The sequence below is a fragment of the Tursiops truncatus genome, chromosome 14 (genome assembly GCF_011762595.2).
Source record: "Tursiops truncatus isolate mTurTru1 chromosome 14, mTurTru1.mat.Y, whole genome shotgun sequence".
NCBI lineage: Eukaryota > Metazoa > Chordata > Mammalia > Artiodactyla > Delphinidae > Tursiops > Tursiops truncatus.
Genome location: NC_047047.1, coordinates 43,151,119 through 43,166,561, shown reverse-complemented (window position 1 = coordinate 43,166,561; position 15,443 = coordinate 43,151,119). Strand labels below are relative to the sequence as shown.

The following is a 15,443-nucleotide window of genomic DNA, read 5'->3' as shown; positions in this document are numbered from 1 at the left end:
AAGCAAAAGCTGAGAGAGCTCAGCACCACCAAACCAGCTTTACAACAAATGCTAAAGGAACTTCTCTAGGCAAGAAACACAAGAGAAGGAAAAGACCTACAATAACGAACCCAAAACAATTAAGAAAATGGGAATAGGAACATACATATCGGTAATTCCCTTAAATGTAAATGGATTAAATGCTCCCACTAAAAGACACAGACTGGCTGAATGGATACAAAAACAAGACACATCTATATGCTGTCTAAAAGAGACCCACTTCACACCTAGAGACACATACAGACTGAAAGTAAGGGGATGGAAAAAGATATTCCATGCAAATGGAAACCAAAAGAAAGCTGGAGTAGCAATCCTCATATCAGAAAAAATAGACTTTAAAATAAAGACTATTAAAAGAGACAAAGACGGACATTACATAATGATCAAGGGATTGATCCAAGAAGAAGATATAACAATTGTAAATATTTATGCACCCAACATAGGAGCACCTCAATACATAAGGCAAATACTAACAGCCATAAAAGGGGAAATCGACGGTAACATATTCATAGTAGGAAGACTTTAACACCCCACTTTCACCAACGGACAGATCATCCAAAATGAAAATAAATAAGGAAACACAACCTTTAAATGACACATTAAACAAAATGGACTTAATTGATATTTATAGGACATTCCATCCAAAAACAACAGAATACACATTTTCCTCAAGTGCTCATGAAACATTCTCCAGGATAGATCATATCTTGGGTCACAAATAAATCCTTGGTAAATTTAAGAAAATTGAAATTGTATCAAGTATCTGTTCCGACCACAACGGTATGAGACTAGATATCAATTACAGGAAAAGATCTGTATAAAATACAAACACATGGAGGCTAAACAATACACTACTTAATAACGAAGTGATCACTGAAGAAATCAAAGAGGAAATCAAAAAATACCTAGAAACAAATGACAATGGAAACACGAAGACCCAAAACCTATGGAATGCAGGAAAAGCAGTTCTAAGAGGGAAGTTTATAGCAATACAATCCTACCTGAAGAAACAGGAAACATCTCGAATAAACAACCTAACCTTGCACCTAAAGCAATTAGAGAAAGAAGAACAAAAAAAACCCAAAGTTAGCAGAAGGAAAGAAATCATAAAAATCAGATCAGAAATAAATGAAAAAGAAATGAAGGGAACGATAGCAAAGATCAATAAAACTAAAAGCTGGTTCTTTGAGAAGATAAACAAAATTGATAAACCATTAGCCAGACTCATCCAGAAAAAAAGGGAGAAGACTCAAATCAATAGAATTAGAAATGAAAAAGCAGAAGTAACAACTGACACTGCAGAAATACAAAAGATCATGAGAGATTACTACAAGCAACTCTATGCCAATAATAGGACAACCTGGAAGAAATAGACAAATTCTTAGCAATGCACAACCTGCCAAGACTGAATCAGGAAGAAATAGAAAATATGAACAGACCAATCACAAGCACTGAAATTGAAACTGTGATTAAAAATCTTCCAACAAGCAAAAGCCTAGGACCAGATGGATTCACAGGCGAATTCTATCAAACATTTAGAGAAGAGCTAACACCTATCCTTCTCAAACTCTTCCAAAATATAGCAGAGGGAGGAACACTCCCCAATTCATTCTACGAGGCTACCATCACCCTGATACCAAAACCAGACAAAGAAAGAAAACTACAGGCCAATATCACTGATGAACATAGATGCAAAAATCCTCAACAAAATACTAGCAAAAAGAATCCAACAGCACATTAAAAGGATCATACACCATGATCAAGTGGGGTTTATTCCAGGAATGCAAGGATTCTTCAATATATGCAAATCAATCAACGTGATACACCATATTAACAAATTGAAGGAGAAAAACCATATGATCACCTCAATAGATGCAGAGAAAGCTTTTGACAAAATTCAACACCATTTATGATAAAAACCCTCCAGAAAGTAGGCATAGAGGGAACTTTCCGCAACATAATAAAGGCCATATATGACAAACCCACAGCCAAAATCATCCTCAATGGTGAAAAACTGAAAGCATTTCCACTAAGATCAGGAACAAGACAAGGTTGCCCACTCTCACCACTCTTATTCAACATAGTTTTGGAACTGTTAGCCACAGCAATCAGAGAAGAAAAGGAAATAAAAGGAATCCAAATCAGAAAAGAAATAAAGCTGTCACTGTTTGCAGATGACATGATACTATACATAGAGAATCCTAAAGATGCTACCAGAAAACTACTAGAGCTAATCAATGAATTTGGTAAAGTAGCAGGATACAAAATTAATGCACAGAAACCTCTGGCATTCCTATACACTAATGATGAAAAATCTGAAAGTGAAATCAAGAAAACACTCCCACTTACCATTGCAACAAAAAGAATAAAATATCTAGGAATAAACCTACCTAAGGAGACAAAAGACCTGTATGCAGAAAATTATAAGACACTGATGAAAGAAATTAAAGATGATACAAATAGATGGAGAGATATACCATGTTCTTGGATTGGAAGAATCAACATTGTGAAAATGACTGTATTACCCAAAGCAATCTACAGATTCAATGCAATCCATATCAAACCACCACTGGCATTTTTCACTGAGTTAGGACAAAAAATTTCACAATTTGTATGAAAACACAAAAGACCCCGAATAGCCAAAGCAATCTTGAGAACGAAAAACAGAGCTGGGGGAATCAGGCTCTCTGACTTCAGACTATACTACAAAGCTACAGTAATCAAGACAGTATGGTACTGGCACAAAAACAGAAATATAGATCAATGGAACAGCATAGAAGGCCCAGAGATAAACCCACGCACATATGGTCACCTTATCTTTGATAAAGGAGGCAGGAATGTATAGTGGAGAAAAGACAGCCTCTTCAATAAGTGGTCCTGGGAAAACTGGACAGGTACATGTAAAAGTATGAGATTAGATCACTCCCTAACACCATACACAAAAATAAGCTCAAAATGGATTAAAGACCTAAATGTAAGGACAGAAACTATCAAAATATTAGAGGAATATACAGGCAGAACACTCTATGACATAAATCACAGCAAGATCCTTTCTGACCCACCTCCCAGAGAAATGGAAATAAAAACAAAAATAAACAAATGGGACCTAATGAAACTTCAAAGCTTTTGCACAGCAAAGGAAACAATAAACAAGACCAAAAGACAACCCTCAGAATGGGAGAAAATATTTGCAAATGAAGCAACTGACAAAGGATTAATCTCCAAAATTTACAAGCAGCTCATGCAGCTCAATAACAAAAAAACAAACAACCCAATCCAAAAATGGGCAGAAGACCTAAATAGACAGTTTTCCAAATAAGATATACAGACTCCCAACAAACACATGAAAGAATGCTCAACATCATTAATCACTAGAGAAATGCAAATCAAAACTACAATGAGGTATCATCTCACACCAGTCAGAATGGCCATCATCAAAAAATCTAGAAACAATAAATGCTGGAGAGGGTGTGGAGAAAAGCAGCGAACACTCTTGCACTGCTGGTGGGAATGTGAATTGGTTCAGCCACTATGGAGAACAGTATGGATGTTCCTTAAAAAACTACAAATAGAACCACCATATGACCCAGCAATCCCACTACTGGGCATATACCCTGAGAAAACCAAAATTCAAAAAGAGTCATGTACCAAAATGTTCATTGCGGCTCTATTTACAAGAGCCCGGAGATGGAAACAACCTAAGTGCCCATCATCGGATGAATGGATAAAGAAGATGTGGCACATATATACAATGGAATATTACTCAGCCATAAAAAGAAACGAAATTGAGCTATTTGTAATGAGGTGGATAGACCTAGAGTCTGTTATACAGAGTGAAGTAAGTCAGAAAGAAAAAGACAAATACCGTATGCTAACACATATATATGGAATTTAAGAAAAAAAAATGTCATGAAGAACCTAGGGGTAAAGCAGGAATAAAGACGCAGACCTCCTAGAGAACGGACTTGAGATTATGGGGAGGGGGAAGGGTGAGCTGTGACAGGGCGAGAGAGAGTCATGGGCATATACACACTAACAAACGTAGTAAGGTAGATAGCTAGTGGGAAGCAGCCGCATGGCACAGGGATATTGGCTCGGTGCTTTGTGACAGCCTGGAGGGGTGGGATAGGGAGGGTGGGAGGGAGGGAGACGCAAGCGGGAAGACATATGGGAACATATGTTTATGTATGACTGATTCACTTTGTTATAAAGCAGAAACTAACACACCATTGTAAAGCAATTATACCCCAATAAAGATGTTAAAAAAAAAAAAAAAACTACAATGAGGTATCATCTCACACCAGTCAGAATGGCCATCATCAAAAAATCTAGAAACAATAAATGCTGGAGAGGGTGTGGAGAAAAGCAGCGAACACTCTTGCACTGCTGGTGGGAATGTGAATTGGTTCAGCCACTATGGAGAACAGTATGGAGGTTCCTTAAAAAACTACAAATAGAACCACCATATGAGCCAGCAGTCCCACTACTGGGCATATACCCTGTGAAAACCATAATTCAAAAAGAGTCATGTCCCAAAATGTTCATTGCGGCTCTATTTACAAGAGCCCGGAGATGGAAACAACCTAAGTGTCCATCATTGGATGAATGAATAAAGAAGATGTGGCACATATATACAATGGAATATTACTCAGCCATAAAAAGAAACAAAATTGAGCTATTTGTATTGAGATGGATGGACCTAGAGTCTGTCATACAGAGTGAAGTAAGTCAGAAAGAGAAAGACAAATACCGCATGCTAACACATATATATGGAATTTAAGGGAAAAAAATGTCATGAAGAACCTAGGGGTAAGACAGGAATAAAGACACAGATCCACTGGAGAACGGACTTGAGGGTATGGGGAGGGGGAAGGGTGAGCTGTGACAAAGCAAGAGAGTGGCATGGACATATATACACTACCAAACGTAAAACACATAGCTAGTGGAAAGCAGCCGCACAGCACAAGGAGATCAGCTCGGTGCTTTGTGACCACCTAGAGGGGTGGGATAGGGAGGGTGGGAGGGAGGGAGACGCAAGAGGGAAGAGATATGGGAACATATGTATATGTATAACTGATTCACTTTGTTATAAAGCAGAAATTAACACACCATTGTAAAGCAATTATACTCCAATAAAGATGTAAAAAAAAAAAAAAAAACTATGGCAAACAGGATTTAAAGAGTGTTGCAAATGAATGTGGAACCGCAGAGGAGAAAAACACCAAAGTAACATTAAGCAAATTACATAAAACTTTTAACCTCAACCAGGGTTTTTCTCTCGTATCTGAAGCTGATAGACTTAGAGGTGTAAGGAAATAATCCAGGCTTTGGTGCTCCTCAAAATGATCTTTACCCCTTTTTTGTACCATATCAACAAGCAAATCAACAGCTGAAAACTATTTAACATAGAAGACTAGGAATATTACATATATTCACTACATACTGGCCTCATAGCGTATGAATTAACCTCTTAAAGAATAAAGTCTTAGATCTCTAACCCTCTACTATAAAATATATATAATAATTTAATAAGTATTAGGGGGAAATATGCCTTCCTAATATGTCATAGGATGGAAATAATGAGAAAAAAAGGACTAAATTGGCTAGGATAATCTGACACAAGGTCATAAAAAATATAAAATATAAAAATATAAATAAAACTTAACACTACAATCCACCTATAACCTCTGAAAAATCTCCTAGACCATCAATCTGGTATTTTTTCCACAAAGAATCTATTTTTTTAAATTCTAGCTTATTTTCTAATTTGTCTACTAGAGTAGAATTTTAAAATACAAAACCTAGAGACTACAACTCAAAAAGATGCAACATAAATGTGAAACATTTAATATCTTTAAATAAATATTAAATAAATCCTATAATATCTTAACAAGGAAAATCAAGAAGCTTTTTAAATATTTGCCTTTCAACGTAGTATAGCAAAATTTCAGCTTCTTTTGCCTTGCCTGGGTCATCTTCAAGTAGTTCCTCAACAATGCCTTGTTCACCTGTAAATATTGAAAGCACCACTGGATATTTAAGGTTATCAATCAATAGAAAATAACAAACATATAAATGTTTAATACCAACAACTTAATGCTATAGTTTCTAATAGCACCAACCTCTTCCTAAACTGAGTAGCTTCCCCATCCCTTTCTTCCTTATTTTCAGGTATTCTCTCCTTGGCTAACCAAGTCTACTCTTTACCAATTATTTGTCAGCTGTTGAAGGAAGAAGCCCACAGGGTAACAGAGACCTAACAGAAGTAAGTACATTTTTAGTTTCTTTAAACTCAGCCTAGGAAAATCCCCATTCTTTAGCTTTCTGGAGAAAAAAAATGTTTTCCATTATTCATGTTAATTAATAAATATAGATCCTCTACCGTGTAAATCTTTATTTTTCTCAATGTGCTCCATGAAGTCTTGAAATGATCTGCTCATATCAGATTTTACCCACAAAGTAAGTGCCTGTGAAATAATCTGCAGTCTTTGATGACTATAAAGATAAAAAACATTAACAATATGCTGAACCTAAAATCAAATAGTGGAATCTTAAAATAAACACAAATAAAAGCTTCAAACTGTAAAAAGTATATATTCAACTTTCATACCGGAACTGTAATTCATTGTTCAGATTTTCAGCTAAATCTCGCCGTTCTAATACCACAATCATTTCCTCATCTAAATCTGCCTTCCTCTGAGCTGGTAAATATTTTTTTGACATAAGTTGCTCAATTTCTGCAGATTTATCTTCAAGATGTTTCAAGTATTTAGTGAGAGCATCTAAACTGACAGATTCTTGGAGAGTCATGCCTAAGGGAAAAGGGAACAAATCAAACAAGCCAAGCCACGTGTGGGACTCTTGTGCTCAAACAGCAAGTCTTAGCAAAATAGGTCAGATGGTTGGCTATGTTAAGAAATAATTAAGAAATTGTAGCATGAACTTGAAGATTATTGAACATAAACAGAATTAGCATACATTTCTAAATGGCTGGTAGTTTTAAACAAATCATCAATGAAGACTTAGTGAAGACTGATGGTCCAAACCTTAGCATTTTAAGAAAAAAAATTTTCAGGACCGCATCACCACATCTTGCAAACCCCTAAATATCAATCTTATTCAGTAACACCAAGAACTTTTGCCTAATAATTCAGGATTCCTGTTCAATGATTTTTCCCTAACCAAACTTTCCATTAGTCTACTACAACTAACCCCAGGGTAATCTGTTTATTCTCTCCAATGCAAAGTTTATAAATGCCTGCCAAATCTTCAGTCCTTTCTCCCTCGGTCATTGTCCCCTCTATTCATTATTCATAACTGCCCCCCACATACACACACACTTCAAATGACTTTCATTCTCATTCAGACCAATTGTTGCCTTTAAAGGCACACCTCAAAATTCCCTTCAAGAAACCCCCCTGGATTAACCCTAATCAATTTCAGTCATTCCCTTACACCCTGTATCCCTTCAGCATTTAATCAATTTGTCAGCTATTTTGTACTTATTCATATGTATCTTATTTGTAGTCTGCTAGTCATAATTTTATACTTGAAAGTGAATCTAGTCCCTGCTTCAATCAATCATAGGATGATCATTCAACCTCAGTTAAAATCCTCTGGTGTGGGGTAGCTCATTATCTCAAGACATAGCTTCTTCCATTGAAACCAAATCTGACTTCCTAAAATTTCCACTTATTGATTCTGCCTCTGGATAAACACTAGTTGGAATTTTGAAAAGTTTTGAATGCAGTTATCTATTCTCAAAGTCTTTCTTTACTCCAGGATGTATATTTGCAATTCCTCTATCCATTCATCATACAAATCTCTCAATATTCTGGAGGAATTCCAGGATATACTCCAATTTCTTAAAATGTGGCTTGGCTGAAAATGAGGAATCAGTGAATGCTGACATCAATGTGAATCAACAATATTCACCATAACTTTACGTACCACAGTTTTTTCACATATTTCATGGGTTCTCAAACTATAAAATGCATCAGAATAACCTGGAGAACTTGTTAAAACACTGACTGCTGGGCTCCACCACCCGACCCCGACTCCCATCCCTGGAATTTCTGACAGAGTAAATCTGCAGCAGGACAAAAAAATTTGCATTTCTAACAGGTTCCCAGGTAATGCTGATGTTGATGTAGGAATCACACTTTAAGAGCCACTGTACTATACTTTATATAATCCAGCCAGACTGGAACTCTTTCAATCGTTTAGGGTTGTTAAGTTTTCTCATTCCCTTGTATGTACCTAGAGGCCAGACTAAAGCTGTTTGTAAAGTCTGGCTAAAGTCCCGATATACTTGGAAGATATATACATGGTAACACATATATATTAATTTGTGTAACTGGAAACAGTTGGAATTTCTCTCAAATATTTTAAACAAAATACTGTACCTGGAATAGGTTTTGAAGGATCTTTGCAGTAAATACAACATTGTTCTTTTGTGTCATACTCTGCCCTAAGTTGTTTCATTTCATCTATTTGCAATTGAATCTTTGAGGAATTATTTTCAATAAGCCTCATCCTGAAAAACAGAAAGGCTTTTTTATGTTTCTTTCAACGAATTATTTAATCATACAATTCAAAGTAAAACAGGTTAAATTATTACTTTAATCTGGCTAATTATCATTTTGTACCGTTATGAACGTAGACGGAAGTTTACAAAAGAATGCCTAGGAAGTTAACTAACCTCACAAGTGAGGAACAATTTTCTTTCAAAGCATCAATAAAATCTTATACTGCCTATGATTTGTAACCTTATTGGAAATTTGTAAGTATTAAACATAATAATCTAGCCACAAAGTACTATGTCTATTCCCTTTAGTTGAAAATTACCTTTGCAATTTAAAAATTATTTTTGTTAAGTAATTGTATTAGTTTCCTGTTGCTGCTATAACAAATCACCACAAACTTGGTGGCTTAAAACAGCAGAAATCTATTCTTTCACAGTTCTGGAGGCCAGAAGTCCAGTATTAGTATCAGTGGGCCAAAATTTGTGTTTTTAGGATTGTGCTTCCTCTAGAAGCTCTAGGGGAGCATCCATTCCTTGCCTCCTCCAGCTTCCAAGGGCTGCCGGCCTTCTGTGGCTGCATCACTTCAATCTCTGCCTCCGAGGTAATGATGCTTTTTCCCCTTGTGTCTGTGTCAATGCTCCCTCTACCTCTCTGTATAAGGACACTTGTGATGGTATTTTGGACCCACCTGCGTAATCCAAGATAATCTCCCTAGCTCAAGATCCTTAATGTAATCATATCTGCAAAGATCCTTTTTCCAAACAAAGTAACATTTCCAGGATTAGGACCTATTTCTTTGGGGATCATTATTCAGCCTACTCTATTAATTTTGATTCTAGAGCTAGAGGAATGATAGCATCTTGAGATAAAACTGAGTTCATCCAGAAATGGAGGTTTTAAAGACCAAGAAGTAAATAAAACCTTCTTTTAAGCATTATTTGAAATTTACTTCCTAGTTTATCACCAATATTTTGGCCCAGGGAGGAAATAATAGATTAAAATCAGTTAGCTACATAAATGTTACAAGAGTTTTGGTAAATTAAAAACAAGTTTGTCAGTAGATAACCGCTACCTAAGTCTGATTACTATATAGAGTTCTTGGTAACTACAGATGGCTCAGAGTAGGAGCTTGCAGTATTTATGAAAGAGGGACTGTGGAAATAAAATATCCTTGGCTTTCATCCAAATAGTTATGCTTTAGGAAGAAAGACATGTTAAAAGTAAACAGACTTTCGAAAAAATTGAAAGCAGGGACTCAGACAGATACTTGTACATGAATGTTCATGGTGGCACAAGTCACAATAGCCAAAGGTGGAAAAAACTCAAGTACCCATCAACTGATAAGTAGATGAAATATGGTACATACAAACAATGGAATATTATTCAGCTATAAAAAGGAATTAAGCTCCAATACATGCTACAACATGGATGAGAAGGTATCCAGTCATTGCTCCTATCCACAGCTACTTTTATGATCTCTTTATCTTTGACAATTTCACTACAGTAAATCTAGTTGAGTATTTCTTATTACTTACAATGGGATTCTTTGGTCTTCCAGAATCTGTGAATTGATATCTTTCACCAGTTCTAGAAAATTCTCAGCCATATTCTCTTCAAATATTGTCTCTGTCCCATATTCTCTTCTCTTTGAGTTGTGATTAGACATAATAATATAACTTTCTCACTCTGTCCTCCATGGTTTTTTTATAATAGCTTTATGGAAATATAGTTCGTATACCTTAAAATTCACCCTTGTAAAGTATACAATTCAGTGAATTTTAGCATATTCAAAGAGCTGTGCAAATACTACCATTTCTAGTTCCAGAACATTTCATCACCCCCAAAATAAGCCCTGGATCTGTTAGCAGTCTGCTAAGCAGAAGGCAATTTTCCATGCAGTCCTCAAAGGTGGAGCAGTTTACCTCTTGTTCACTCTTCAAGGGTGTAGCCCTTTATCATCCCAGCTTTATATGGGGAGGATTTCCCAGTAGACTACACCCCTTGGGCAGATAGATCCTGGGCTCTGTCTTTTGTACCCCTGTGCCACAGACTAAAAACTAAAGCTTATGGTCACTAGTTTTAATAAATGCTTTCAGGGTCAAAGAAGTTTTAGTGCTTCTCTATCTTTTGTCTTCTGTTATGATTTTGCCCTAATATTTCTGTCACTGCCCTGTCAGCTTCCTGTTACTTTTGGAAAAAAATTTCTTTACCATCTTATGTAGCATATTTTCCCAATAGGAAGATCTATCCCAACATCTAGCAAGCCACATTACCAGAAGTGAAGGTCAAATTTTACATAATTTTCCAGGTTGACTTGAAGTTATCTGTAATAATTTACCCATCAATTACCAAATGGAACACTGAAAATCTGAGACTACTTAGCAAGAATGAGCATTTTATCCTCTCCCAGTAGGTTATTTATCTTTGTGCATCAGAGCATTAAGTGCTCTATTTCAGATGGTAATCATGAAATTGTACTATTAAACCTTCCATGCAAGAAATCACCTGGAGCAATTATCTGTATCCCTCATTTTATGATACTACAATGTGCCTCCAATTATCCTAAGAGATATTATAAAATTCTCAAACAGAATTAGTATTATTTTTCAAGGAAAAATATAGTAATTTCAATAAGAAGGGTAACATAAAAACATGGCTTTAAAATAAAATTGAAATTGAAAAAGAGTAAGAACCACTGGTTATAGTTACAATGGCTAGTTAACATAACAAAGTAACAATTATCACTTTTGGGCTACTTACTAATATACTTACTTTGCTTTAAGTTGAGTTATTCTTTTCCTATGATATACCAATGCTGTGGGCTCTCCTGCCAAAACTTTAAGTTTTCCATGAAGATGAAATGCAGTTCTCTGGCTTTTCTTTATTGTCTCAATAAAGGCATCGTATTCTTTTTTGATTGAAGTAAGAATGGATTTGTATGCAGTGACATACTCTATTACCTAAAATATGATTTTTTTCTAGAAGACTATGGATCAAAAGACTTGCAAATACAGATTATAGATTTTTTTTAATGAAACATGATGGGCAATTATAAATCTAAAATTTTACAAATTTGAGCTTGCATTCATATGCAAATACCACTATTAAAGACAGTTAATTGTTACTGAATATATGCTCTTTGTGAATCATTACAATCCTGTGAGCTTAAATATGAGAGAGAGAAAAAAAACCATGTTTTTTGCTCTACTAGGAATTAACACATACATTATATGAGGTCAGATAAAACCAATACCAGATCTAATTATCTCAATTCTGGATCTCTTAAATACCATTACATATCGTCCCTCATTACCTCCAAGTCTAGTCTCTGAAGGACTTCATTCAGACCTTAAAATCCTGGACTCCTTTCTCTTCCCTGTTTTTCTAACCCATCTGCTCCAACTAGCTGATCAATACTCTCAATTCCAAACTGCATTTCTAATCCCAAGATGTCAAGTGCAACTGGAGAAAACCCTTCATACCTTACATTCATGGTTTACAATGGTGTTTAAGTACATAATATCTCTGGAAGGATAATGGAAGAGAATGGAAACCTACAGAGAAGGAAAGGAAAACAGAAACTTACAGAGAAGGAAACCTACATAATATCTCTGGATTGTTAATAGAAGAAAACAGAAACCTACAGAGAAGGAAAGGGAAGTAGGGTCTAAGATGAGAAGGACCAGACTTTCCACTGTGTACTCTTATCGGTTCTTTTACTTTTCTTTTCTTTTTTCTTTTTCCTGGTTAATCTTGTGTAGGCATTACCCACACAAAGAAACAATAATAACTAAGGAGCACTTTAAAGAAGTTAAAAAACAAAAAAAATTAAAAATAATTTATGGTTGCCAAATTCTGCTCACAAGGATTTTGGAAGGTGTCAAGGCATATAAAGAATAGATGTGATCAATCCACAGTTTTCTCTGAAAGATACAATTAGGCTTTCTACCTTTACTATATCTCTAGTCTCTGGTATACCACACTGTTAGCTAGAAAATACCTAGAAAAAATTATCCAGGTAGACATCTGGTCTATCAAGAAATTGTATAAGGAGGGGAGTTCCCTGGTGGTCTAGTGGTTAGGATTCGATGCTTTCACTGCCATGATCTGGGTTCAATCCCTGGTAGAGGAACTGAGATCCCGCAAGCCATGCGGCCAAAAAAAAAAATGGTATAAGGAGATAATTGCTCAATGCCAAGCACCAGGAAAGGATATCTGAATGGGAGATATTGGTCATCTTTTTGACATGACCATACTACCTAACCACCCAAAGGACTGCCACCCAGCAACTTTCAATAAAATAGAGGTCATTAATCTGTGGTCTTCCAAATTAAATACCCCACGGTTCCTGGCCATCCTCTATTCCACAAGCCTCTATGAGGTGCTGCAACAATTCAAAACAACTCAGATATGTTGATGGATAGAAAACAGACTTGTAGTAACATCATGATCAGCTCCCATATGGTTTTGCTAGAAGAAATAGATTTCAGAACACCCATAGAATCTTTAAGAATGCACAGAAAATGCATTAAAGTAAAGGAGTGAAACTTGTATGCCAGAGGTAGAACAGTTTTACTTGGTCTACAAAATATTTTAAAATTTAGGAAATTTCACCCCAAACCCAAATTTTCAGGTTCTCTTGAAAACTGAAAAATCTACCAATGTGGAACCCCCGTTCCTTAATGGCAGTAATCAGCTGGAGCTTTAGATTGGATTGTTTTTTCATTTTACCACCATCCCCATGATTCCTTATTCTGTTAAAGCCAGTACACTTAACTCTTTTATATGACCTTCTTGGCCTCTAGGGATTCAAGTTTCAGACTCCGGTATTAAGGTTTCCATTAACTCCCCCCAAAACAGAGCCATCCTTACCAGGTACAGGGATCTGAGGGAGAGGAGGAATGGTATCCATTCCACCTCAGCCCCTACACACGAATATACACTATTTGTACAACACTTTACCAGGATGCAAAAGGCCAGTCACTTTCTGGAGTCCAATTACCTCCATAATTCACCCTTATCTGTTGAAGCTCACTCTTCCTAGCTTTGGTTTTCTTTGCTTACTAAGTCCTTTGCTTACTAAGTCCTTGGCTCTCTCTGCAACGTACCCTCAACTCTTGTTACACAGCCTCAGGTCCTCCTTGCTTTGATTTAGGCATGGTTCTCTAGGCCAAATCCTCTATCTTTGATTTTAAACAGAATTTGGTATTTGTTCTCTGGTTCTAAGTACTCAGAGATGCAAGCTGACACTTTCATCTTTTACCCAACCAGATCCTTCCGAGAAGGAAGATTAGAGAAGGCAGGCATTAATAGTTTATTAACAATCAAATGTGTTGGAATAACATGAAAATGGAAAGGCAGATTATCTTATTGAGAAGCTAGAATAAAAGTTTCTATAAGTACCAAATGATTTCTATTTCAGATCCCCTCTCAGTACTGAAGAATAGGATACTTCACAATGTACAAATGTACCATTTATAACTGTACAATGTACAAACAGTCCAAATGGAAATCCTGGGGGGTAGGGAGAAAAGGACTAAAGATACAGAAATTATCTTTTATTTAATCCCATGTCTTTTCTCTAAGAATTAAATTTACCAAAGCTCCTCCAAAATGACGTCACTATAACTATACTAATTTAAAGCAGAGAGCTCTTCATGGAAGAAAACTTCTGACAAGTGTTAGCATTTAGACATGCAAAGATAAGTATGTTCCAATTATGATAACTTTCCTTTGCTGATTTCACACAAGTAGAGTCTCAGCATGATTCTTGATATTTATAAAACCTATTCAATACACTACCTTCAGTACCTTTAAATATTCACCTAATACATTCCTTAATGACTAAAACACCAAAACAATTTCATTGATCATAACAACTTATAAAATGAAGCTAATCTGCCAGTGTACCAGTTCCAAAAGACAGATTTTCCAGATGACTTAAAAGGAAGAAAAGATTTTTTCCATTTTATACTTTTATGGATATGCATCAATTTTCTTAATTCCACTTGTAGGTATATATCACTACTTTGTGTTCACTTTTCCTTAGAGTGAGGCACTATATTTTTATTTAGAGGAGAAATAAGACTCAGTGTGTAATGTTTAAAATTTAAACAAAACACTGAGTTCCTATTTTGCCTATGGCTGTTTTACTCAGAGACCAATAGTTTACAGAAGTCTTCACATAAGTAATAATTTCTTCTAGGTAAGGAGGAAAGAGTGCTGACTTCACTGATTTGACTGTCAGGGCATCTTACGTGGGTAAAAAAAAAAGTGAGATAAAAAAATGAGGATCGGTAGCCATATTGCAATTGTTGTTAAGGAAAAGCAGGTATTTCTAGAACCTTGAAAAGCAAAATCAAATGTTACATAAAGCCACAGCATTTTCTTACCTCCATATTTCCAACATTCAGTGCAGTTAAACCCCTTGTTTACCATGCCTATCTAGACCTCTAATCTACAAGGAGTCTCAATTTAATATGCTAGATCAAATCTAAACCAAGATTTTAATTATACCACAAACCAACCCAAAACAACAAAGAACTACCAGGTTCATGCTTACAGCCCAATTCCTAACAAATCAGATAATGATTTGAGATGGAAGGTCAAAGTGATATCAGAGGGCACAGCTAGGTTGTTGCTCAAAAACTGATAGCCTGCACTTAAGCTACAATAACTGAAACTCTCATTAACTGTCTAGTAATATAAATCCAGCACTGCATTTTCCCCATTCATCCCTTTCTGACAAATTGGATGAACTTCTCAAAACTGACAAATGGAATGTAGTCAAACAAGCAGTGGTGTTACTAAGGCAGGAATATTAGGTGTCAAGATAGACCATTTCTACTACATAAAAAATCTGTTGTCTTAAAGCATTAT

At 35.8% G+C, this 15,443-nt stretch overlaps 1 protein-coding gene across 9 annotated transcripts in view; it reads right to left on the bottom strand.

Moving 5' to 3' along the window:
- CLHC1 (clathrin heavy chain linker domain containing 1) overlaps nt 1–15,443 on the bottom strand; it is a 171,469-nt gene that overhangs the window by 153,845 nt on the left and 2,181 nt on the right. For 7 of the 9 annotated variants that reach the window (XM_073791647.1, XM_073791648.1, XM_073791649.1 and 4 more), the window contains exons 2-6: nt 11,337–11,524; nt 8,445–8,575; nt 6,650–6,851; nt 6,422–6,534; nt 5,963–6,047 (exon numbers count right to left, since the gene is read on the bottom strand). In XM_073791647.1, the coding sequence (XP_073647748.1) occupies nt 5,963–6,047; nt 6,422–6,534; nt 6,650–6,851; nt 8,445–8,575; nt 11,337–11,524 (719 nt within the window). Of the gene's footprint in view, nt 1–5,962; nt 6,048–6,421; nt 6,535–6,649; nt 6,852–8,444; nt 8,576–11,336; nt 15,435–15,443 lie in introns of those variants that run through there. The other 2 variants (XM_073791652.1, XM_073791655.1) reach the window with 2 other exon arrangements.